Source organism: Chaetura pelagica, unplaced genomic scaffold, assembly GCF_000747805.2.
Source record: "Chaetura pelagica isolate M959 unplaced genomic scaffold, ChaPel_1.0 scaffold531, whole genome shotgun sequence".
Lineage (NCBI taxonomy): Eukaryota > Metazoa > Chordata > Aves > Apodiformes > Apodidae > Chaetura > Chaetura pelagica.
Genome location: NW_009952362.1, coordinates 2,223,426 through 2,249,673, shown reverse-complemented (window position 1 = coordinate 2,249,673; position 26,248 = coordinate 2,223,426). Strand labels below are relative to the sequence as shown.

At 39.6% G+C, this 26,248-nt stretch overlaps 1 protein-coding gene across 3 annotated transcripts in view; it reads right to left on the bottom strand.

The window, feature by feature from the left end:
• The window catches only part of ADD3 (adducin 3 (gamma)), a 59,911-nt gene that overhangs the window by 2,986 nt on the left and 30,677 nt on the right, over positions 1-26,248 (bottom strand). For 2 of the 3 annotated variants that reach the window (XM_010007904.1, XM_010007905.1), the window contains exons 2-14: positions 22,547-22,770; positions 11,048-11,186; positions 9,706-9,857; positions 9,502-9,582; positions 8,291-8,440; positions 7,395-7,538; positions 7,208-7,306; positions 5,991-6,173; positions 4,956-5,213; positions 3,776-3,895; positions 2,406-2,495; positions 1,115-1,238; positions 82-177 (exon numbers count right to left, since the gene is read on the bottom strand). In XM_010007904.1, coding sequence (XP_010006206.1) covers positions 82-177; positions 1,115-1,238; positions 2,406-2,495; positions 3,776-3,895; positions 4,956-5,213; positions 5,991-6,173; positions 7,208-7,306; positions 7,395-7,538; positions 8,291-8,440; positions 9,502-9,582; positions 9,706-9,857; positions 11,048-11,186; positions 22,547-22,741 — 1,831 coding nt within the window. In that variant the 5' untranslated portion in view covers positions 22,742-22,770. The remainder of the gene's footprint in view (positions 1-81; positions 178-1,114; positions 1,239-2,405; positions 2,496-3,775; positions 3,896-4,955; positions 5,214-5,990; positions 6,174-7,207; positions 7,307-7,394; positions 7,539-8,290; positions 8,441-9,501; positions 9,583-9,705; positions 9,858-11,047; positions 11,187-22,546; positions 22,771-26,248) is intronic. The other variant, XM_010007906.1, reaches the window with a different exon arrangement.

The window sequence follows — 26,248 nt, the reverse complement described above, 5'->3', positions numbered from 1 at the left end:
GCAAGTGTAAAAATGCAGCAGAAGAGTGGATGACTCAGGTTATCAGAGCCATTGGCATTGCATGGAAATTGCATGGAATACCTTCTAATTTTTCTGGGACATTTTGCGGGGATTGAGTTTGTGACTGAATTTGTGACACAGATGAACCGTCATCTGAGAATAATTCCTGTTCAGCATCTGCAGGACAAGATTTGTATTAGTAGCCATGCACAAGTGAAAATCAAGCAAGAACGTCAGTGCTAGTGCTACAAGGTTTACAGCTCTGCTTGCATTTGTGTTGCTCATGCTGACAACATCAAGAAGTTGTAACACACAGTTTAAACTCTACAGAATTATGATTTTACACTGTATATATTGCTAACAATCATTGTATATTAGTTACAAAGCACTAAAAAAGGGTGGAAGGGTTGCATTCCAAGTGGCATGCCCCATGGTTTTATCTAGCTGTAAGTCACACATTTCGCTGTTATAGTAAGTTATTATACTATGCCCCAAATGTGATATAATAAAATTGTTTTATTACACAATATTAGTGAAGAAGAATGCATAGTTAAGTGTTATTGTTAAAAAAACCAACACAACACTGTTGAATTAGTAAATCCCTATGAAATAGTACTATTGGAAGAAGATGTAGAAAATTAAATAGATGAGTCTTGTGTATTGGGAGAACAGAAGAAAAAGAATCCAAGACCAAACATCTCAGTAAACTTCTGTGCAGCTGGGCACAGACCAGGGCAACTTGGTCTAACTTTGATATCAACTTTGAGGAGGACGTTGGACTAAGATGACCTTCATGGGCTCTTCCAGCCTAAGTCATTCTATGATTCTGACAAAAAAAGTCATTATGTTAAAGTGTGTTTTTGTTAACCCCATTTCTCTGCAAGCTGGTCATTGCTTTAATTCTAGCATTAACCAAAGTAAAAAGATAACATAACAAACCCACAACATTTAACAAAAAAATCTACCATCTCAAGGAATCATTCATTCTAAACTAGCTGCCAACAGTATTCACTAATAATGAACAAGTGTACATTTTTTACAGTAGGTATTTTCAAACTAAAAATGAACTCATCATTAAAATGTAACCCCCAACATCTCAAAACACACCACTGACCTTCCAACCCTTGCTGCTTACGCTCAACAGTCTTCTTGTACTCTTCCAGTTCCTTTTCTGTGAGATGGCTGAAGGGATTGGGTGGTGCTGGTGCTGCATGCTCATCATCTTCAAATTGCATTGGCTGGAAAGGAGAAAACCACAAATTTAACAGTTATAAAAAAAAGAAGCAAACAAGCAAGATATACAGGGTTAACGTCTCTCTTTTTCCCCAATGCTTGGTAATGCCAGATTGGCAGGGAACACAGACAAAAAACAGATGCATCTAGGCAAACATTTCCCCATTTAATAGGCATTCGCACAGTAATTAATACTGACCACTGAGCTGTAAGTCACCAGCCTTTGCAGCAGCACAATTATTTTTTGAGGGGTTTTTCTCTTATCAAGGGGAACAGCTTCCAAGTAGAGACCTGCCTCAACAGCTTCCACTTCAGGGACTAATACACTCTTCAGAGAGGTTAAAGTCCCTTAACAACAGGGATTGAAAAATAAGGTTTACCATATTTTCTGCAAATGCCCCAAGTTCTAGGAACACTTTTAGTAGGAAAGTAACTGTGCTTATGCTCCAACTTAGGGATCTAACTGGATAAGCTCTTCTGAGATTAATCTCACAGTGACAAAATTAAATCTATTATCATGTTGAAAGAAAACTCATCTGTAAAATATTCTTTTTTTTGCCTGAAATAAATAAACAAACTCAGTGTTGTCTCAAAATAATACTGGAAACCAAAATGACAAACTAGATGTACGAAACCATGGGTAGTTTAGGACTATAGAATTCCAACTACAAATAATCACAATTTGTTAGATAACTTTATTAGTGGTGTCTGTACTGTTTTGAATTAAGTGTATTCTATGCAAGAAAAGATTTGTGTGGACAGGTAAGAAGCTGTAAAACCTTCCTCCCAACAAAATGCCTGTTTCTAATGAAAGCTTCCTACTACACTGTCCCATTCTGCCTTTTACACTCATTCATTTTGGGGACTCAATCATTTCCTTTAGCAATGGTTCCACAGACTGATCAAAAGACTATTTTTGGCACCATACATTGCAAATCTCATCAGTATTTAGCTTCAATGGTCTTAGACAGGGGGCCTAATTCATTCATTTTAATGCCAGGCAAACTTACCATTCCCCTCTCCATTTGAAACTAACATTTTAAAACTCCAAAATGAAACATGAATAAAATGTATCACACATCCAACATCTGGTACTAGAAGAACCAGTTTTAAAGACAGGCAGTCAAATAACCCAAATATATTTGTAAATCATCTAATTATGTCCTACTTACTGGGCTCGGCTTTTTATCCACAACAATTCCAGCGAGGAGCTGAGACTGTGGCCCTGCTGTCTTTAGGTCGTATCGGTTTTGCTCCCTTATCTACACAGAGGAAACAGAGAGGGTTAGAAACAGGTATTTCACCTAAACAGATACCATGCTCCCAGCTTTCCACAGGCAGTAGCACAGGCAGCAGTGAATGGCTGGAGAATCAAGCTGTGCTGCTGCACCTGAAAATTAACATCTCTCCTTCAGCTGCTGAATGCACTGCAGATCTTCTTTAGCTCCGAGGACTCCCAAATATTCCCCCCTCATCCCAGCTCCTGCATTTCATGCAAGCCTGTATTTACAAAGAAGCTCCAAGGAATAGCATGTCTCTGAGCCTGTCCTCTCCAAAGGAAATGACCCTGGTTAAGCTATTGGAGAGATCTCTGTGATCACAAAGGCTGATAAAGTTTTTCATTCACTGAATACCCCTTTATTTTCCTCAAGTCAACAGCCCTAGTTTCACTTTGGCAGTGCTTAAGAGCTTGACAGACCAGATATGATAATAGAAAAAAAAAAAATTCTACAGCATAAAACCAGGAATAAACTGTCTACTGAGACAGTGACATCCATGAATTTAAAAATAATTGTCTGGGACTTGTATTATTAATCTCTAGATGATTAGAGGGTGCCTTTCCAGTTCTAAGGAAGGGAGTTGCTCCTTCTGAGTCCAGTATCCCACAGATACTGACATAGTGCTTTCCAAGAAATAAAAAAAAAAAAATGCAATCAAATGGAAAACGTCCTGAATATCTGGCTCATATAGTTATTTCTAGGGTGGAGTACTTGGTCAGTCTGACAGTGGGCGACTTATGTGCTGGAAGGGAAAAGCAGTGACATATTTGTGTTTGCAGAGAGGTCCAACAATAATATCTCATTTTCTTTTTTTTACTGCCATCAGGAATAGGTCTGGACCATAGAAACTCCATCTTAAGAAGTGCTAGGAAAATTAGAACAGAACAGAGTGAGATTACAGTGAGACTGAATCATGCTGTAGATGATGCACAGCAATTTGGTTCATGTTGACACCTAATTATCCACTAAATATAATGCTGAACAGCAGGGACTACACCAATTCCAACCTATCATTTCCAGAGTTAATACTCATCCTTCAAACTACTGCCTTCAAAATTTATGTTTCATATATGTATCTACAGACTTCACATACATCACACAAATAAATATATGCTTTTCAGTGCTAAAAATCATTTCCAATGGAAGAAAATTCTTAGTAAAATCAGAACACTTGAAAATATTAATTTTACTGCTTGAATCATTATGTGAACATATTATTTTATCTGGAAATGTTATAATTTTCTTCATTACTCTTCTCTTACCTTATTTCTCTTTTCCAACACTTCACTTGGGTTTGTGTTTAGAGGAACAAATTGGTTTGGGTCTTCAATCTTGATTGGTGTTCCTCCACTAGTCTTGGAGGAGTCATCAGCTTTCATCCACTTCAAGAAAAAGAGAAAAGAAGCTAAGAACCCCAATAGTGCGATGGGTAGGAACAATTCTCAGTGTTAAAGAAGATATATAAAGAAAGGACTGTCTGACTTTATTCTCAATTCCACATGATACCCACAAAACAATCCCAACTCCTTAGAAACGTGTATGTTGTACAAGAGCATGTAAGCTTCCTTGAACATGTATCCTCAGGATTAGTTTTTATCAACTCTGAAACACAACCCTGAAAAACACAGTACTGTGTACTAATACAGTCATATTTAGAAAGCATCCTGTGTCCTAGTAACTGGCACATAGCTCCACCAGCACCAGAGCCCTTATTCATGCAGTCAGCTTCCACCTGTACTAACCCCACACTTTGTCTGCAGTTTTTTCCCTTGTAAGCAGGGTTTTGCATCAGTGGCTAAGGGTGCTTCTCCCACACTTAAATTCAGAACCTCGCCAGCCTGCCAGCAGGAGGAGCTGATGCTTTTACAGTTAGAGCCTGATAGCAGCAACGTGCTTCACAGTTCCAGGAGAGCCACCTCTCTCCAGGCTGGAAACACAGTGGAAGCATCTTGGTGAACTAAAGAAGGGGAAAAATTTTTATCATCGTTAAAAGTAGTAGCATGAACAGACTCTTTGAAGTCTGTTTTCAGCAGGCTCACATAAACAGGAAACAGGCAGTTAGAGATGAATTAGAGCTTGTGTCTCCCTTGTTTAGAGAAAAGAACAATCCACGAGTGATTTAAAACCTTACTATGTTTGTTGGATAATTAATAGCACAAAAAGATATGGTAGAAAAACTTTTCTACTTCAGCAGTCAGAAGAACTAGTAACAAAAGGGAAACACTTATTACATTTTATCATAAACTGTTACTCTTCCAAACAGTTAAGCCCCCCTTCTCCAGAGCTCCTTTATTTTAATGTTATTGAGTCTCCTCAGAGTCTATTTTTATTTGCTTGATACACTCATTTGCTAATTGTGTTAAATATTTCCTCATATAAACTGTGTATCATTTACTTTCAAGTAGTGCAAAAACTAAGTGACTGCCTAAAATATCTGCCTACCGTGATCTTAGTCCTGGGACTAGTTTCCCCATTCCAGGACTCCTCAGGCACATTAACTTTCAAGTACGTGTTTGGAGAGTTCAGCCATCTTGTCTTTTCCCTCTGTTGCCTTTGTGCCAGGAATTTCAGGGGGGAAAGTGGGACTGTATCATCTTCAAAGGAAAAGGCAGTCACAGTGGCTGGGATCTCAACGTCGCTCTTATGTCTGGGTTTTTCCCTGACTAATGGTTGCCTATAAGCATAGCCAGTTCTGTATCCCTATGCAGGAGGAGAAGGAGAAAAAAAATATTAAAAAAAATAATCAGAAAAAGGTATCCAGAGAAGTAATGGAAGTTTTACACTGCCCTGTATGCGCTGAACAGGCCCACTGAGCTCTTCAGAGAACAGGCTAGTTGTCATTCATACTACCAACAATCAAGAGACCCATTTAAAGCAGAGTACAGCAGCAGTTGGACAAGACCCCACTCACAGTGCATCTTCCTCCCACCTCTGTGAATGTGTGACCACCCAATGATCCCCTGCTCAGAGTATGACCTAGGTAGCTTTCATGAGGACATTTAAGGTCTTGCACAACTGCACATACTGGTTCTTGGCACTCCCCCATCCCCCACTCTATTTGTATTGAAGGTTGTTCCAGAAGCTGTAGTGCAGTGAAACAGACATTTCAAATAAATCATAAACTATAACTTTATTTCCTAATATTAATTAAATAACAGAATATAGAGGGAATCTTCTACATCTGCTTACTAGGTGGAAAATAAAACAATTTTTACTATGAAGTGATGATAAAAAGCAAGTATGTTTGTGGGATGAGTTGGACAAAATTTAAGTTCAAATTAAGTCCAGAATACTGCTCAGATACACTGACATAATAAAAAGTAAAGCAAGCACATTTCATACACAATAAAAGTTATTCAGTCTTCATTTTCAAACTCACAAAGAAACCAGAACAAATAATTTGCTGTACAAAAGCTAATCCTACACCCTCAGAAGCTTAAAGAGACTCCACAGACAAAGCCACCAACGTGCTCTCACCAGGTTGTCCAGCATCCGCATTAGTGCTTCAAACTCTTGCTCCCCAACTTTCCATTTCTGTTGTGAAGCCATGTTAACTCCTCCTCCTCCACTTGCTGCCACAGCATGTGTGGAAGGCTTGAACTTCTGCAGATCCAGCAGTAGGAGATTGTCTATCCCACCTGCTCCAGCTAATGCATGAACCTAGAGACATCAATGAATGTATTTAACTCATGGAAAAGCTTTTGGATTCTCTGCTTGTCTGAATTTACAGGAGAAACACACTTAAACATATGCTGCAGTTATTTCTCAGGCTAGTTTTTTTACATGCAGAAATGCAATAAAATCTAGCAAGTGATTTTTATGGAGAGGATGATAATTATCTGCTAATAATTGCACTTTAAAAGGAAAAAATTAAAACACTAGCTTTCAGAGCAGCTTAAAAAGGTCTTTCTGCATCACAAGACTAAACATTTTTTGGTTTTATATTGCTTCCAAATGAAGGAGTGATGCAACTCAAAATGAATGGCTGGGCAAGAGAGGAAGGGAAAGGAGTGGGAGGCTGCTATTGCAGCTCCAGATGCCTACTTGGGAAGACAGGATCACTGGAGAACAAGTAAGAGCAAAGTGATAAAGTTTTTGGGAACAGGCTTCAGAGTTTTGGAAGGTGAGGACACTTTCAGTGGTGTTTCTCTGCAAGTTATAGAGAATACCCAGATACCTAACTAGGTTGTTAAACTTAGTCAAAACAGGAACAACTGATTTTGGGACTTAAGTTATCTTTAAATACGCTACCCTCTTTGATTGCTCCAAAAACCCATTGGTTGTTTTTTATTTTACAAATCTTTGTAATCACAGGGAGAAGCTTCTTTCCTTGTCACAACATTCAGCTTTGATAAATGAGCTGGATGTCAAGAGATCTTAAGTCACACTTTGCATGGAACAAGTACCACCCAATCTATTATCTGACGGATTCCCTGCATGAAGCTCTCCCTCCACAGCATGGAACAAAACCTGTACCCTTCAGAGTGTAACAATACTGATACTCCTTCTAGGAAGCATGATACAGCATTGTGCTGTTCCCTCTGTGGTTTCCTGATTATTCCAATTTCTCTAACTTTGACCGGCATACGATTACTGGATTCCACAACCCCAAATATTAGAGATCTTCCCAGCTGAGATGTAATCTATAACTTGACAGCATGTTTGAAATGAAATACAGATACATTCTCTCTCACCTGTGTTTCACAGGCCAGTTGCACATTGAAAATATAGTGGAATGCTTCTTCCAGTGTCTCTCCTAGTGCTACCACACCATGGTTTCGCAAGACTAGTACCTAGTAAATGAAGACACTAATGTTAAATGGTAGAAACTGGCGCAGTACATGAAAATTGTTTATGAAGAGCATGAATGAGGTTGAATACCTTGCAACTGGGTCCAAGGACTTTCTGAAGCTGAATTCTCTCTTCCTGTTCATCAAGAGAACCCTGGTAGTTGTAATAAGCAACATCTCCCAGAATCAGAGCCTCTTGTGATATGGGAAGGATGCCACACTTCATTGATGAAACCTTTTCCAAGAAAATGAAGTACTAATGATTAGGAAAAAATGAAACTTAAAACCCCTCATCTCAACCACCCAAGCACTAGCAGGATGTATTTGGTACATTAGAACCCAACAAAGACGAACTCTTAAGTTAATTTTGATCAATTTTATCCACTTTTAATTCTCTGCATTAGCCTACTTCATGATTTTTCCTTCGTTCCCGCATTTATAACTTAAAAATCTAGAATGTAAGAAGTTGCCTGTTCCTTTTTCTTTTTAGATATCTGTAGTCAAGGAATGCATGTATATACACATTTAAATATAAAATAATAGTAATTTATCTCAAATCAATTATTTTAAGTCTCCTTACATTGTTATCATTATTATACAGACCATTTTAACTTCTATGTTAATTATGACTTTTTAATAGTGAGGTATATTCAAGCTGAACATAACTACTGATTAAGCCACTTAAAAATGGAGATGCATGTTATGCAGTCTAAGATGCTATAAATGAACCCTGTGTAAACTATATATCTTACAGCCTCTTCAACCTGAGTACAATTGTATCTAAGCATCAGTTTATTCCTATCCATTTCACTGTGGTGGCCCAGCCCCCTTTCTCTGCTAATTTGATGACCTCATACCTTTCTTTACCAGACTAGAGTCAATGCTAAAAAAACAGCAACTGCTGTGAGCAGTGATTCAGAAAGGTGATGTAAGTTCATAAGGTAAACCTGTTTTTTTTTTACTCTTTATGCTAGGAGGAAGACTTACAGCTGCTGTTGCAGGTGTATGTATGTGTATTACACATCTGACGTCGGGGCGTGTGGAGTAGATGGCCACGTGTGGACTGAATCCTGCACTGTCAATGCTTAGAGTTGTACTTCCCTGGTCAACTACATCTCCTAGGATGTTTACCTTAACCTGGAAAAGTCAAACAAAGGACAAATGTTAAAAAAGCTTGCAAAAACTGCCGTGATCTATGAACTATCCTCCCTTTCTTACTTGATACCAAATTCCCACCCCACGTTTAGGGATCAGAGTATGAAAAAAAACAGTAGGAGAGCAGCCATGAATCTGTGCATCAATAAAACTGCTGTCCAAGCTCCTGACTGTCATTGGGAGTCCAGCCATGGAAGCAGTGAAGACCCTGATCCAATGCCTGTTCCTCTTGGTCTAGCTGATCTTCCCTCATCTCTGACTTTAGAAAAGGAATTTCATTAACATTTCCTGCATTTTAACTATGAAGAAAATTCAGCCTGAGAAATTTCTAACAAGAAAATTAAATGCATGGGGAATTTTCAATTCTATGGGAACATTAAAACCTTAATTCCAGGATCATGAAAAACCAAGAGCAGGGCCATATAAGGCCCAGTTCTCATGTTTGTATTTTGGTTCTGTGTTTGGTGGTGCAATGCTGTCAACCTCAGTCTGATACCCCTTCCAGCTGGAGGTAGTTTCTTTACAGATACGTACTGATGTGAAGAATATATGGCAACTTCTGCACCAAAAGTTGTGTGATTTACCAGCTACCATTACCTAAATGCCAATTTGTAAATTCACCCCATTCCTTTGTTGGGCCTAGGGACAATTATTCAACTTTATTTCCCCAATTATAAGAGCTGATTCTACTAATGCTACTCCTACAAAGTCATTTTGTATGTATCACCATATTGTCAGGTTATAAAAGATTGCTGCTACACTGAGGCTATTTCAAGAGCTTCATCACACAGGAAAACAAAACCCTGCTGCTCCACATTGAAGGTGAACACAAAGCAAGCATAAAGCAAGGCTAACCCTCAAAAGAAGTGCTGAGGATGAAGGATGCTGATATCTAAACAGTTAATTAGCTTTTCATTTGGTGGGTAAACATTAAAAAACAAATAACAGCATGATTATAGCTTAAGGTCCACTTTAGCAGCCACAAAAGTCTTCAAGAAAACAGGTTGAGCCTTGGTGGTTATTGCAGTAGGTGAATCACGTACCAAATTAGAAGCTGAAGCTTCAGAAAAGGACAGACCTCGTGGAATGATTAAAATATGGTCATGTTCTTTGCTTACTCTTACCTGCAAAGGAGGAAGAAAATGGATTACTGATCTGGTTTTGAATTTGTATTATTCAGGGGGGAAATTAATTTGAATTAGTAGGTAGGATTCTAAATAAAACTTTTTATTCTCTAAAATACTTACTGTGATATAGGCATTTGGCAGATGTGCCCACCCAAACAAGTCAGCCAATCTATATAAACTGGCTAACTTGCAACGAGTAAGTTTTTCCCCCTTAACAAACAAGGAGGTATCTAACCCCGGTAGATCATTGATGGGTGTAATCATTCCATGGCCTGAAAAACAGATAAAAAAAATTACGACCATCAGTTGGACAATTAAATAACTTCTAGCTATGCCATGATCTTCCAGAAACAGTGCATTTAAATTGTTAGCATAGCAGTACTAGAGCTTACTAGACTGGAACTGCACTGCTGGGATTTCTAAGGTCTTCACCAAAACCTGTTACTTTAATACAATAGGAACCATATCCCAAATTTAACTCGTCATCTCTTTTTCAAACATGAAAGAGGTGAAATACAGATATCCTTTGAAGCACCACTCGGATTTTGAGGTCTCTCCTGCTTCAAGAACACATGATATCCCTTTGAGAGCTACAACCTCTGCTTACAGGGACCAGCATAGGTAAAATAAAAATTGGTTTTCAATAAAAAGAGTATGTACTTTGAGATTAGTCACCCTGTCAGAGTCCGTGGGCAAAAACAGCAGAGACAACAGTTGGAACCACAGTCTCACTAACCAACTAGAAACATGGAGATGAGATTATTTGGAGTTTCTGTTGTTCTCTTCCACTTGTTTTGTTAAGGGAACTCTGAAGAGCTATTTTGGGACCAACTCTCGAAAGATGCTGAATGCTGACAGCTGCCACTGTACTTCAGGCTTGTAAGTTCCCATATGAAGTCCACCCACAGAACTAAAATCAACTTTAATGTAAAGTGCTTCATGACTTGGAAAGAACCTGAGCATCAACTGGAAGATCCTAGTGACATCTTTAGAACTAGAGCTCACACTACAAGCTGTTTTTAACTATGGGAGTTGTTTGTGTAACGATTCAGTTTGTCAGGCTTCTCACCCCTCCCCCCTTTTTTCTTTTTTTAAAAAAAATTGTATGCAAGAGTAGAAAAAGAAACTAAATATTTCTTCTCAGTTTATGCTCATGTTAAACTGCTAATAGTAATGGGGCACAGCATTTTGTTTCCTATCTTGATTAAAATTTTATTAGCAAACTGTAGAAACTGAGGGTGAAGATTCCAAACATTTTGGATATCATTACAAATATCAAAGAATTTGAGAGAAAAAGCCTAAAACCGGAAACTTAAGGCCACCACCTGTACTACTTCACTGCTGAAGCAAGCTCTGACAGAACTTTGATTATTCAAAGAAGGAGGAGATCCCAGCATTTCTATGGTCTGGTGATAATAGAAATGGAAGACAAAAAGTGTGATTATATGTATAATTCACTTACTGAGTGAAGCTGAGGAAAAACCTGCGAAGGAGCTTGCTGTAATGTATTCAGCAATCTGCTGTAACGCAAGCAGTCCAGTGGGGTTATTGCCCTTCTTCATCTGTTCTTGAATAAGACATTCCAGATCTTCTCGAAATGCCTGCAGAAACATTTGAGAATCATCAAGGAAACCTGGCTTTGGTAGAAATAAGATTATTATAGGTGGGGCTGGTAGCTTTGCCTGTTATTAATGTTACGTGACACTTCCCTTTAGACCTTGTTTTTAGCTGCTTAGAACTTTGCCAAACTTTAACCATTTGACCTAAACTCATACGTTAAGTATTGGCAATATGGGAGGCAGGAGGAAGGAATTTGGTCACAGAGGGTTAACTTCTATCCAGAAGAAGGCAAGATAAATAGTATTTTTGTAAATGATAAAAAATATTTCCATCAATAATTAAAGAGTTCTCTGTATGTTGGAAGAAGTACTTGAAATTTGATCAAGATGTGTTTAGTGCTGGATATTTTAAAATTTTGTAATCCCTTGGAAAATGCATTAGAATTTGATAAAGTTAAAAACAACTGGAAAATTGGAGCCCATCCATGCTCGAGTAGCATCACAGACATGCAAAAAGTAGCAAGAATGCCAGGATGTCATCTTCTCTCTATTTCTTTCTTTCTCCCAGAAGGAAAAACCCTTCCCTCTTATCCTGTAGAAAATGTTTGCAACCCCAGGAGATAAACTCTTGCAGAATCTATAATGAAAAAGGTTTTCACAGTATCAAATTTAATATACTATGCAATGTGGACAAAGCCTTTTCCTTCTAGATGATAGACAGATTAACCACTATCCACAGCAAATGCCTGTCCTAGAACTACTTCAGCCTTGACATTTTTAGACTAAGCAAATTCTGTTCCTTCAAACTTTCCTTGTAGGTTATATTTTTTTAACCCTCTCATTATTTCTTGGCAGTATCTTCCAGCTTTTGTCTGAGCCAGCAGTATGTAAAACTGCACACAACACGAGCTGAGGTGTACTGCAAACGCTCTTGCTGGTTCATTCCAGGGAGACATAGGGTGCCTTTACCACGGAGTTGACTCCTAGTATAACTCCAGGCTATTCTCCTTTGCTCCTTTCAGTTTCCCTTCCTTAGCAGAATGCTTGCTCTCAATTTAAAAAGAAAATAGTTCTGTATGGCAAATGTAATTCTTCACTGAATTTTAATTCAGCCCTCTGGAACACCCACTTTGTTGGGTAAAATTCAGCATTCTCCTGACACAGTATGTTCATCAACAACTTGCTCTAAAAGAGCAAGTGCTACCAGACCCACTAAAAACATCCCCAAGCCTCTACCTGATATGGCCTCTTACTTGGACAGGTGAGCATCCATAACTATAATTTCCAAGTTTTCAGACACGCAGGATCGTATGTGCCTGAAACTTGCCAGAATTCCACAAGCAAAGCCTCTAAAAAATCACATGGACTGACTACACAATGATCTGTTACACAGAGACCAGACTATGCACACAGCATCCCCTAAACAGCTGAACCACCTCTTGCTAGCCTGAATGCAGTCAGATCTCTCTCTTGCAGCAGAGGAAGACAGCAGATAGTGAAAAGGGAAGAACAAGAAACTGAATTAGGAAAGGAGCATATTTGGGACTGAGAGAAAAGAAGCAGAGCTATGGGAGGTGCATCAGTGCTGTGAACCATAAAAGAAACTGATGGGAGGTAGTTATGGGGAAGTAATTGCCAGAAAAGCAAATCAGGCTTTGTGGAGAACAGCAAATGCTTGAAGAAAACATTCTTTTTTGCATGCTACTCATACTATGTTGAGATGACAATTACTATTTATCTGACAAGATTTTCTCTAGGCAGGTAATTACTGTAAACCCAAGTGCTTCACAAGCCTTGATTCACTAACCCTCAAGGGTGCCTTTAAGGTGCAGCAAGGCCCTACCATCATTTCCACAGAATGGCAGGGAAGAGGTGGAGCTCAGATGCTTCCACCAATTTGGGACCTTCATTTTGAAAGGCCCACAGCCTCACTTCCAGAGCACTGGGCAGCAAGGATCTTCTTACACACTGAAAGCACAACTCCTAGTGACAACTCAAGTGCAACACTGAGTGTTAAATGTGCTGCTGCACCTCAGGGGAACGAGGAGGATACACAGAAACTCACAAGCTGAAAAACCAGGAAACGGATGATAACCTGGTTTAAATCCTTGTGGTTGGTTAGTACCTGAATCTGAGCATCTCTCACTACAACCAAAGTGGTTTTGAATGAAATTCAGATATACATGATTTATACAATCCCCTGCAAGACACAAGGATTTTTCACACAACTAGAAGGAAGCATTTTGGTAGTGAAACAGTGCACAGAAAAAAGGTACAACCTTTATGTTCTGCCAATGTGATTCAAAGTGAAAAAACGTAAACCAACAGTGCTACTTCCTTGGCCCTTAACACATCATATCCCTCACATTACAGGAGGTTTCCCCCCACACTCCCTCCCCCTAAAACACATAAAACAGACTCTCAAGCACCAGCCAGCTTTTCTGCTAATGCTTCACCATGAGACTATGGTTTTATGGTACTTTCTCCTTCTGTTACTGTAGTCTATTAAGATTGCAGACACAACTGACAAATATATTTCATTAAAAAATCTATACTAACACTTATTTTCAAGTTCTGATATTCCAAGATACTTGATAAACATTCCTGAAAGAGGCCCCTGCAAGAAAGCTCTGCCATTTCACACTCTGCAAGGCTAAAATGCTCTTTCACTGTTGTTACAATATGTATATAAGGAAACAGCACAGTTGTAGTCTCCCAGGGGCCATGTGTAAAGACAGAATTCACAAAATTTATGGAAGTATTTGCTTGGGAGGAGATGGAGAAAAACAGTTATCTGTATTATATTAAATCACTCACACTGCAATTCAACAAGGACTAAAAAAAGGATCTGCAAAAACATTAATGGTAAACTCCTATTAGTAATATTCAGACTTTTTTTTAAAAAAAAAACAAACCAAACAAACCTATGTGAGTCATGTTACCTCTAAGCACAAAAAAAGGCAGTGTAATGCATTTCAGGCATTTTTGACAGAAAGATAGTTTATTTCTAGTTGTATTTTTCATTATTCAGCTTTCTGATCATGCTATTTTCATTCTTTTGAACTCAGCTTTGCTCTCTGATGCTAACAGTTGAGTATTATGCACTTGCTGGGGCTACTACAAATGAGAACTTAGTGTTGTATTAATGATTTTGTTAAAGTGAATAAGCAGCTTTCCTTAAAAATAACGTGAGGAATAACAAGATAGGTAAGAGTTGGGGCAAGAAGCAAATGTGGAGGCTTGGGTTGAGCTGTAAAACAGAGGTGAGGAATGGATGAAATACATAAAATAAAGTATGTAACTGATACACATCAGTGCACAACAATGTTTTCTAGCAGACTGCACAAAGTTATACCAGAGGAAAACATAGTTTAGCACACATACCATGAACAAAAGCACTCCCTGCACAGCCAAACCTGCCAGCAGCTGAACTGACTGCTCTGAGTTGGCAGTGCCCAGCTGCTGTGCTTCCGTCCCACCTACCTGCTGAATGCCACCCCACTGCCTTGCACAGCAACATTGATTTCCCCACAACTCACCAGGAAAAATATACTGGGTAGCTCAGCCTGTTTCTAAATCTCCACTGTTTCTAAGCCGTCTGTAAACTCCAGCCAGCTCTTTTACACCAGCTTAGATGGGAGTGCAGCCTGCAGAACAGATACAACTTTTCTTGATAGTCATAAGTTGAATGATTAGCTCAAGGTCCCTCTAATACCATAAAGATACTTTTCCAGAAATATTGTCATAATCTTCCAAGTACACATTATAAACTCAAGCAGTAAAAATGTTTCAACTTAGACGTACAAAGGCTCTCTGAAACTCCAGAGTGAAGTTACAAGCCTGAGTTCTGACTCATTTACTCCCATTTTCTTTCAGGAGAGTCTAAGTATGAGCTGACAGTGCAAACTGGTGCTTTTAAGAATCAACTCAACATTTGCATCACCAGTTGACAACTGGTATTTTTCAGTCAACATAAGCAGAAAAACTAGAATAACCAACTTCCAAGAATAACCTATTTTGCATGTATACAAATCTATATGTAGCACAGAATAATAACACTGCTAGAAAATTTTAGTATTAAAGTCTTCACCTTGGTAGTCAGCTCTCAAGAGGATATTAAAAAGTATGCAGGCTTATAAATATTTTTTACCACCTTTCTATTCTGTTTCTTGTTTGCTGACCATTGAATTCTCCACGTAGTCCTGATGTACTCAAAAGTAGTACAAATAAAATAAGAAAAAAAAATTCCCAGTAAATAGAGAAAACAACAGCATAGTGGTAACCTACAAATGCTCCACACCATCACAAACCTTTAAGAAATGAAAGAATGTGCTCACATCAGGATTAATTACAGTAAGATCCAAACAGTTTCATATGTCAGTCTACAGAAACATAGACTAGAAAAGGTCTAAAGTCCCTACATCTAACAGAAGCACTGATGTTAGCCTAAAAGCTGCAGAATAAGACAAGAAACCCCTTCAATCCATTTTCACTTTTGCCCATTTTTTATCAGCGTTTACATACCTAAAACCATTTGTAAAAAAGGTCCCAATTCAACTTATCCACACATAAATGCACCCACACAAAGTCTTTAAGCCAAATCACCGCCACCAATTTTCACAACTTAACTGGTATTTTGTTCTTGAGAGCAGAGAGACGTTAATTTTAACTCCTGTGCCGTAAATGCAGCTGCCCGTGGAGAGGAAAACCTTCACTGAACAGCAGATACGGCTCCGACACAGGCTGTTTCAAGACTGGAGTTCAGATACAAACAACTGGTGCCCTAAGTAGAAAAGGGTGGAGTTGGCCACAAAAAAACCGCCAGTGAGTTAAGGCTGGTGGGGAGAAGATAAGAGTCACAAAAAGTGTTTGTTAAAGCTATGGCAAAAAAAAAAAAAGAAAAAGGTGGGGCTTCTGTGTTAAGAGAGAAAGAAATAGGCTCAGTAATAAATATGGGGAATTAGGTGAAGTTGTAATAACCTCTTCACTCGCAGTGAAGCAGGTGGAAGCTGGGCTGGATTCCATGGCTCAAGAGGCAGCAGGTTGGTCCCACACAGGGCTCAGCCTGCGCTGGTTTTTCCAGCTCCTCTAGCCTGGTACCCACCAGCTTCCCTCCGTGAACAGAAGCACCGTGTTTACTCCTGCGATAAGCAGCCTAGAAATACCGTATGATTAAAGCAAAACCTGAAGCACTGAACTCCTTTGCAAAGCCCAGCTTCAGCACACCCAGCTCCTCAAGTACCAGCAACCTCCACACTCACAACTGCTGCCGTGAATGGGGGGGGTGGGTGGGTCTGGGTCCCTCCCTTGTATTTTCTTGTGGAGTAAAGCCATGCTATGCATCTTGCTAGATGGAATACAGCTGACATTTAAAATACTAGAAGAAATAAAATTTCCGCCTGTCAGGGGTCTTACACGATTCCAAATATAACTGTTTTTCCAGTAAACAGCAGCAGGGAGAGTGGTGATGCAGTGGGAGAGATGACAGGAAAGCTCTCACAGGGAATTTTGGATGCAGCCAGGGAGGAAAGTCATCAAGTCATGACTTTCTAAGACTTCCTAAGATGTAAAAATGTATACAGCTCAGCTAGGTCCTTTTAATTGTTATTCATTACTCGTACTGCAATGGTAACCCCCTCTTCCTGTTCTCACCAGACCAATTTGATGCCTCAATTGGACAGGATTTAAAAGAGCAGTGAAAGAAAAATTGTGCATTTTTTTACAGTGTATTTTATTTTCTATCTCCCTAGCACTTTCCTACAGAATTAATGCAGAGTGTCATTTACAATTAGTAATTTCAAATACATATAGGTAGGACCACAGGAAAGTTGCTGGGCAGAGGATGGATCTGAATGTTTAATAATTTGAGTAATCTGAAGAACATGGTGCTGAAAGTACAACAGACACCCTCCGAGACAGCGCAAACCCAAAAACAAGCAGTTAACAAACAACAGGAAGATTAGAAATATGGATGGAAAAAAAAGAATTCTATTTGGAAACTATTCTATCTAAATGTTTGGAAACTTTTATATCTAATTAAAACCACAGTTCAAACTAAGTGGAAAGCAGCAATATGGAAATAAGAAAGGAGTGAAAGGAAACTAATCTTTAATGTAAGGAAGCAGGGAACAGCACAAACCTCACAAGTGCACTTGTGGTGCACAAACCTCACTGACCCTGCACTGCTGCAGATACAGGAGTGGAAATCAGGCAATGGGATTTCTTGGTTTCTCCTACAGATCTAGTGGATGGCCTTCACTTCAGACAGCATTACACTGAACACAAATTCCACCTCACTTGAAATGCTGAACTTGCCTGACCCCCTGGTCTGCCCCGGCCTCAGCAGGATATTGTCATGGCTCAGAGGGGATCTTTAAGGGACATTTTGAGGCCTGTCTTGATGTGCCAAGGTGAGATGCTCATCTCTCCCCACGAACGAAATGCTGCACAGGTTGTCTGATGAAGGCAATTGATTAAGTAAGCTGTTGTGATGACAGATGGGTCATGACTCCCCAGCAGGAAGTCAGGATGATGTCAGAGAAGACTGCAGCCAGAGGAGGGAGCTGCAGTGCCAGTGGCCTGCCCAGCAAGGAGGTCCCCAGGGGATATATAAAGTTGTGAGCCCTTCTTGGCCTTCCTCCCTCTCCTGAAGGATCTGAAAGGTTTCTGAACTTCTGAACTCTAGGGGGAAGAGCAGTGGAAGCTGAAACATGTAAGGAACTGAAGGGACTTTGATATTTTAAGAAAATAAACTGTCCCAAAAGGGAGCAGTGTTGAAAAAATACTGTGCTCACTTGATACAAAATAAAGTAATCTAGACAACTGGAAAAGCTGGGGGAAAAATAAATCAAACCATCCTTCATCTCTGTCCTGATAGTTTGAAAATAACCTAGCCAGAAAAAAACCCAACACGACAATCTCAAGTGTGGGAGGGTTTGCATGTTTTTGAGGAGAAAAATGTGCCAGCACCCTGCATGCCAAGGCAGACATCTGAAGAGAGGAGCTGCTAAGCAGGACTTACCTACCTGCCTTTTTGGGTGAGAACAGCCAGCACAGTAGGCAGGGAGGGGTGTGTGGGTGTGGGTGTGTGTGTGTGTACAAGGCAGGAAGAGAGACACAGAAGAGAAGTACTTTTTTATCCTCAGCATAAAAAAAAACAACACCCTGATGTTGCAACCTGGATGGCTAGACCTGTAATGACAGCACTGAGCCACAATGTCCCCAGATGCCCTGTAGAGCCATGATGGATTGATCAGTCAGCACTCTCTTCATCCAACATGAAATTGAAGGAAAGCATGATGAGATCCTGCCAGCAAACCACTCATTGTAACAAGAAACAAAGTCTAAATAATTGTGGTTTTATGTAAAAATGGCAAGTGCATGTTCAGTGGGTCAGCCAGATGAAATTTCAACTGGTAAGTTTGAAACATGAATCAGGCATTTAAACTCCAATAACGAAGCATTTTTATGTTTACATATGTCAGTTGTTCATCTCACCACTTTACACACCAATATGACTATTCCAACTTCTTCTTACATCAGTAAACCAATGAAACATATTTTATATAAACATATATTATGAATAAGTTGAATAAATTCACACTCTTCGGTCTCCACGCTGACCTGTAGCTTTTCTGCAGATACAGTGATATGAAGGAGATGTAAGGTATTCCCCAAGACAGTTCAAGCAGCAATCCTAATTCCCTGTCAAGTGACACACAGTCCTGTTAGCTAAAGCCTGGAGTTAGCTTTCCTGCTGGTTAGGTAATTGTTTCACACGGTCTCACCACTGGCAGCAGCACTGGCACTGCTGCCTGCCCGCAGGAACACCCAACACTGTCCCTGGCTGCCCCAGGAGGGCTGCGGGGAGTTTCTCCCTGCTCTGTGCTCATGCAGCTCCTCAGTGCTGAACTGACTGCTCACCCTTCATGCACTGTAACTGTACATTGTTGTTTGTTTGGTTTTTTTTTTTAAGTGTATTTGAAGCTTTCAGTTGCCATGGTGAGGGGACCAGAGAAATGCCAGATAGAGATGAAGGCCAGGAGGACCTGTATACCATAAGTGAAATAATGGGATTGATGATACAGCAAATACACGTTTATTTTTTGCAAGAGGTAGTCAGTCTGTGTAACAAGCAATATATATCACTGTTCAGCATATAAAAAGATAAAACTGTTTTTAATTTCAGAGTCGAATTGCAAAATCTAACCCCCCCTCCCCCATCTTTTCATATTTTGGATATATTATAGGTCAAGTATAAGAGACCCAATGTAAAGTAATAAAGTTAGCCCACTGCATAAATGTAGTGCTTTTCCTTTAAAAATAATGACACAGTACCTGAACCTTCTGAACTTGCAGACATTACTGAAATAATCTTTTATCCTAAAGATTGGCCAGCAGTACCTCTGCATGCTATCCAGCTACTCAGACCCAGATGATCTTAAATTTCTTTCCACTTTTCTAACAGACACAGAACAACATTGTCAGATTCTCCAGGCCATCAGATGCTCACGGGTTATATGGAGTATTAACCATACCTGAGAATTCACTGATCAAGTCAGGACATTCCTAACAGGCAGGGGTTATAAAACTCCTATAATTTGTTTACGACTTATTAAGAACAGACTCTGAGACATTAGCAAACATCAGAGGTAAAGGGAATAGCTTTTCAGTGTTTTTAAATTATTTAATTTAGGAAAGGGAAATTGCACATCAGAGGGGAGTAGTCAGATTGCACATCAATATGTTCATCAAACAGCTCATCAGAGAGATGCAGTTTGATGTCTGAAGATGTCTGGTGAGAGCTGTAGCCCTTACAATAACATGCACTGCACAAAATATATTGTGGTTCCAGAAATGTATTCTCTAATTTGTTTTCTTGCTAAAGGATTTAGATTTTGACTTGCAAGAAAAAAGCTTGCTAATAGAACAGATTAAATCAGTACCTAAGCTTTTTAGCATATGATTGTGATTAACCCTTTAGTTCCACACCATAACTTTTTGCTCAGATAAAGTTCATGTTCAAACAAGTTCACCTTGAGTCCAATACATGTTTGTGTATTTTAAAACAGGGTATTATCCTTGCTACATACATTTCAATTTACATATTTATTAATACTTGCCAGAAGATGACTCAATTACTATTTCTCTGATCTGAATGCACATATCTAAGACTGGGTGAAGATTTACCAGCAAGAAAGCTCATCTTTAAAATGTGTCTGATAACCTCTCTTCCCCTTCTTCCTAAACACCTTCAAACTATTTCTCCCCTGGTGACTGGAATAAACCAGAGAAGCAACAAACTCCATGCAAACTTCTGATGCAATATAATTCTGCAGCTGTAGAAAAAACCCACTACGTACAACAGTCCTTAATCCAATCCCAAACCTGTGTTACACGGACTGGTAACAGAAAAAAAATGCTTTGTGGCCCTTTTTTGACAAATATTATATTCAGAAGGACACAAGGTAATTATTTTCAGTGCTGACTCATAAAAACACTATGGCAAATTGCAGCTGGAACCTGGAAAAAGTAAAGTAGTTTCTATCCCCAAATCAGTTATGAAGTTTGCTTGATGGACATCAAGTCACAGGTTGTGTAATATAAATGTTTTTATTTCCCCACAAAAGAAATCATAGCAGGGTTCTTCTAAATCTTCAGTTTCAAGAAAATAGACAATAAAAGGAGATCTTTAAGTGAGGGGAACTAGTAGCTCAGACATCTACCTCCTCTTTGTGCCTGGTCACACATTCAGCTCCCACGTTCCCATTTCACCCTGGCTGATGCCAAGAGCCAAGCAGCCCACAGGCCCCTGGCTTATTTGGACAACTGTTCCCTTATACAACAAAAACTTGCAACTTATTGGCAGACAGTCACTTTCCAAAAAGTGCTGGGCTCAGCTTCTCTTGCAGCATGACACTAACAGCAGCCCAGCAGCTCTTGGTCCTTCAACTGCCTGTTAAAACAGTTAACCTAGACTCAGGAGTTGTCCCTCTTCAGCCCCCTTCCTAAAATCTACACGCTGACACTGCAGCTATTAAAAAAAAACCCAAACAAAACAGAGATTGAGATAAAGGGACATTTGTAATGTTTGGCAGACTTGAAAAAGGTCCCCCAAAACGTTAAGGAAATAGTTACACTTATCAGATCCAATACTGCCATCAAAAGGACCAAAGAATAAGCACAAATACAAACCCAAACAAGATCTTTGTAACTTATGTTTATCTGTTAGGCCAAAGATCTAGACTTTGCTGCAAGTACTGGCTATTCATACTGTGAATATTTTAACAGGAAGAAGCAGACCCCGATCACATTTTACAATCGAGTGTTTAACATAAAATTATTGTCATTAAAGCATTATGCAATACCCCCTTAGAGTATATTCTTTACGAAAGAGCTTGGCTGCAAAACCAAGCTTGCACAAATTGACTTGAAAGTAATAAATTCCTTAGTCAACAGGTTCATATTATACTCAGAGCAACTCTCAGATCCAAGAGGCACTCCACGACAAACACTTTAGCAAACAATCCTGTTATTCATGGATGACTATAATAGGGTGATTACTAACAGCTGTTTGAAATCTCATTACATATGGAAAAGCTTCAAAAAATTGCAGAAGCACCCCAACTTACAGAAGAACTGAAGAGAGAAGGATCTGCAAAGCTGCTTGACCCCTTCCCAGTCCTGTTATCCTCATCACTCACCTTGCACTCCAACACCCCCAATGGCTCACCCTTGCACAGTCCTTACTCAGTCCCTATGTAGTCATCAGGTTAAAGCCAAAGAATGCATGTATTAAAATATAAATGAAACCTAATATTAGAGTGGTTCAATAGATTTAATTTTTTCATATGTAGCCTACACAAGTACTGAACTTACACAACCAGTAGATGAGTGCCAATATGGTAAAGTATGGGTTTTATCACCCCCAAGGACATTAAAAGATCATATAGTCTAGCTCTTAAAAAAACAACCCCATTACAAATTTTAATTAAAGTATTCCTAATGCAAATGATATGTTAGCATTCAAACTCAGAAAGCAGAACTCCACCTAATGCCCTAATTTGTTCCTATTTGACCGGTGACTGCTTTACTCTCTTCCCTGCCCCTAAATTTTAATTAAGTACACTGCAGCCAGCCAGATCTTTTTGTAATATTGCAGTGAAGCATAAGACCATAAAAGCATCAGGAGAAAAAACCAACACAATAAAGGCTGCTTGTTCACAGACAAAAAACTGCATACAAAATACAGAATAATCTGTTCAGTGACTCTTAGAAGACAGTCCAGAGTTATTGTAGCTAGATGTGATGTAAATTTCCTTTTTTAAGTCTCAAAAAGTTAATCAGGAATCTCAGAAAACAAACACTCTTTGGTTCTCATCCCCCCCCTTAATCCCACTCACAGGGCTCTGCAGTATCTGAGTGACCCTCTTCCTTTGTTCCATCATGTTGAAGTCCTGCCTCAGGTCAGGAGACATGTTTCTCTCCCGGATATACTCGGGGTCATTCTCATTGATGCGATCGAAGTACCGCTCTTTGTGAGGCATTGTGGCCGGGGGAGGAGTAGTGATCACCACCTGACTGGCATCAGTACTCATGCTTCAGCACTGTGGATGGTAGGCTGCACCTGAAACCAATGAAAAAGAGGGAAGAATGGTTAGCAATTACAGGAAGGACACTGAATATAACTTCCAGTCTGGCCATAAATAATGCTGGTTTTCATCTCTGCAGAAAAACATCTAAAATGAAGGAACAAGTGAATAATGATCATAAACAGAAAAAAAAGGGAAAAATTCTAGAAAAGCATTAATACAAAAAACATCAAGGAGTTCTGATACTACATAACCATCTCTATTCAAGTAAAAATAAAAACCCAGCAACGTACAACTAAGAATTATGACATTCAAAATGCCCATAATATGTTTTACGACAAACTTTCCTGTATCATTTTACATTGCACTCATCACCCTCCTGTGGTTTTTATAAAGGTCTCCTTCCCGACATATTCATCCAAACACATCCAGAAGACAGGGCCTCTGCTTAACATCCGCTCAGATCTCATCTCCCAACTCAAACGAAGACATTCCTCAATTACAGCATTTCCGAAGCATCTCATAACCTCAGCTCAAGGCTGAGGCGCCGGGCTGCTCCAAGGCTGCCAGGAGACCTCTGTGGAGCACTGGCTGGGAAGACATTGAGGGAACTGCACAAAAAAAAGTCCTGTGTTAGGTTGCACAGGATTGTGGCTGCATCCACATCAAATAGCTGAGTTTTAGCTTTCCTTCTCCTGTGCAGTTGTGCACAAAGCTTCTCACTGAAGCTCACTGCATTAGAAAAATGAAGCTCGTTACATTAGAAAACAAAACAAACAGAACTTTCATGTCTTGGAAGAAAGCTACACTGAAAACTTCCTTTAAAAACAATATGATAAGCTTTTGTGAAAACAAACACTACAGGATCAAAAGCAGAAAAGCAGACACTTGAATTTTCATACAAAGATCAGGCTCAGCAGCACACTCAGGAACACCTTTCCTCAAACGGGTACTGAAGAAGGACATTTTCTCAGGTTTGAAGAACAAAGAGAAGCAAGATTTGTTGGAAGAGATAGTGGATTATGAAAATACATTTTAACAACATGCAAATATCTATGTTCAATAACAGATTTAATATAAAAATATTTGCATGCAAATATAGTTGGTATGTAAATAATTCACATCTTCAGAGGAAAAAAAGCAAAACAAGAAGGAATGAGAGTTGTCAAGCAGTATTGAACAGTTTGACATTATGACAGTAGTTTCAAGTGTCCTTGCTCCATGGCACAGTTCACCCATCCCTTGTTTGGGTCAGTGCAACTACTGTTTGGGAAATTCTGTGAAGAGTGAACTCCTTCAAAAACAACCTTGAATATTTACAAGATTAAACATCTGGAAACCCTGTTAACACCAGCTTCAGCAGCTCAAGCCGTTGTCCTGCTTGAGACAAACCCTTTTGGTCCTTCTGCTGGACTCTATGCTGTGCAACCACGCCAGGAACCAGGCTGGCAGGAGGATGCAAATTGGTTTTCAGCCAGTTTCCCACACTGATGCCCAAGCAGCTTTGCTGGCACACCGCAAGGGAGAGCACAAGGATGAAATCCTGGGGGCACTGCAGCCGTGCTACCAAATATGAAACCTCAGAATATGAAACCTCAGACAGGAAACAAGACCAGAGCTGGGAAAGCATTAGCAGATAAGGCAAAAGAAAACCAGGTCTACTATTTTCCTGTATATTACAGATTACGATAAAATTAGGTTTCCTTCTTTACGCCTTTTTTTTTTTTTTTTTTTTTTAGGGAGAAAACATTTTCTGGGATGCAACCTTACCCAGCTGCAAGCACAGAGCTTCCAGGAGGTACCTGGATGCTGGATGAACGCACCACATTCTGAGATGTGTAATTTGCATCCTGGAGGCAAGCTCTGTGAACTCAGAGGGCTCTGTTAGGGAGGCTGTGGAGCACACTGGTGGGTTTTGCATCTGCTGCTCAGGTGCAGTCTGAGTTCATTCAACATGTTCTGACCATCAGCAAGCCTGCTACCTGGGATCAATTTAGGGAGAAGACATGGAGCTTGCATCAGGGAAGTGGGAGTTTGGCAAAAATCTAGCAGAAGTATAAAAAGAGCTTAAGATTTTTCTGAATAATGAACTACTGCCTTTTCCAGCTGGGAGCACAGAAGCAGAAGGATAAACCTTTTGGGACAGTGTTTAGAGATATGATTACAGCTCAGCTTTCCTCTGTTCAGGTTAGAAGATGACACACCCTTGTCATCGTAAACACGTATTACATCTCCTCTCCTTCCACTCCCCCCAGAATGGTGGGGTTTAAGAAAGAAAACAAAAAGCATCATAAGACACAAAACCACAAGCTCACTGTCCAAATGCCACAAGATATGAAGAACCTGAGACCAGACCTCTTGACCTATGCTGTTCTCCATCTACACCAAGGTAAATACCTCCACTGGAGTCAGAACAGACACCTTGCAGCACCAGCTGGTAGCTGAAAGCAGTCAGATGGCAGAAACCTTGCTTGAATCAGCCACCAGCTGCAACTCCTGCTCTTCAGTTTCTTCTTCCCAGAAGTTGCCTTATCCAACTGTTTTTCCTAAAATGCTCCTGAATCCTCTTAGCCCCGAGTGGAAAAACTGTTCAACTGCTGATCCACTTGGTTGGTTGGACCAACTACACGCATGTCTGAACTTCAAAAAACTTGTATTGTTATTACTATGGGCTTACAGGACATAATTAGTTCAAGTCCGTTACTTTACAATTCATTCTTACAGTGACAGAAAAGCCCATTCATCTGTAAAAAGACACAAATGTGGCTGACAACACCTAAAATCCACAAAAGAGATTTTTCTAATTGCTCTGGACTTCAGTTTTTCCTCTTTCCTTTTATACTGGCTTGTTACCTCTTAGCCAGTGAGATGACAACATTAAAATCCTTGTACTACAAAAAAACCTCCATTACTGAACATGAGTATTGGGCCCAGTTGTTCTTATTAGGTCTGGTTCAATGCCTGCTCTGTTGGGCTCAAGCTGACTCTCATATAACCCCTACTGTTCAGCTGGAAAATGTTCAAACAAATCAGCCATTCTTTTATTATTATTATTATTTATTTTTTTTAAAAGGGACACTTGTTAAAAATGTGCTCAGCTTTTAGGGATCTAAAAATCTGCACCTCCTTCTCAGCACAGGACTGGCAATGACACAGAAGTAAGTATTCACAAAAATCAAGCTCTCAAAAGCTATGAATTGTGATGGAGGATGGTCTTCCCCTTCCCTTTTTTTTTTTTGAGAGATTCTTTTGCTTAGAATAAAAATCAGCTTTGCTGCAAGGCTACTTTAGACTTCCACCCCTTTCAGTGATGTTCATGAATTACAGAAAGTGAGCAATCATCTTCCTAGGCAGTACCAGCTAATGTTTATTATACATGGAGGTGGAAATGAGAGACCAGACCCTCCTGTAGCAACAAGAGACAGTATCTAGACTGGTCACAAAGGGCAAACACACACACAGAGAAATCAAACCTAAACAAGGATCTGATTTTGTCCTAGAGAGCCATCATTC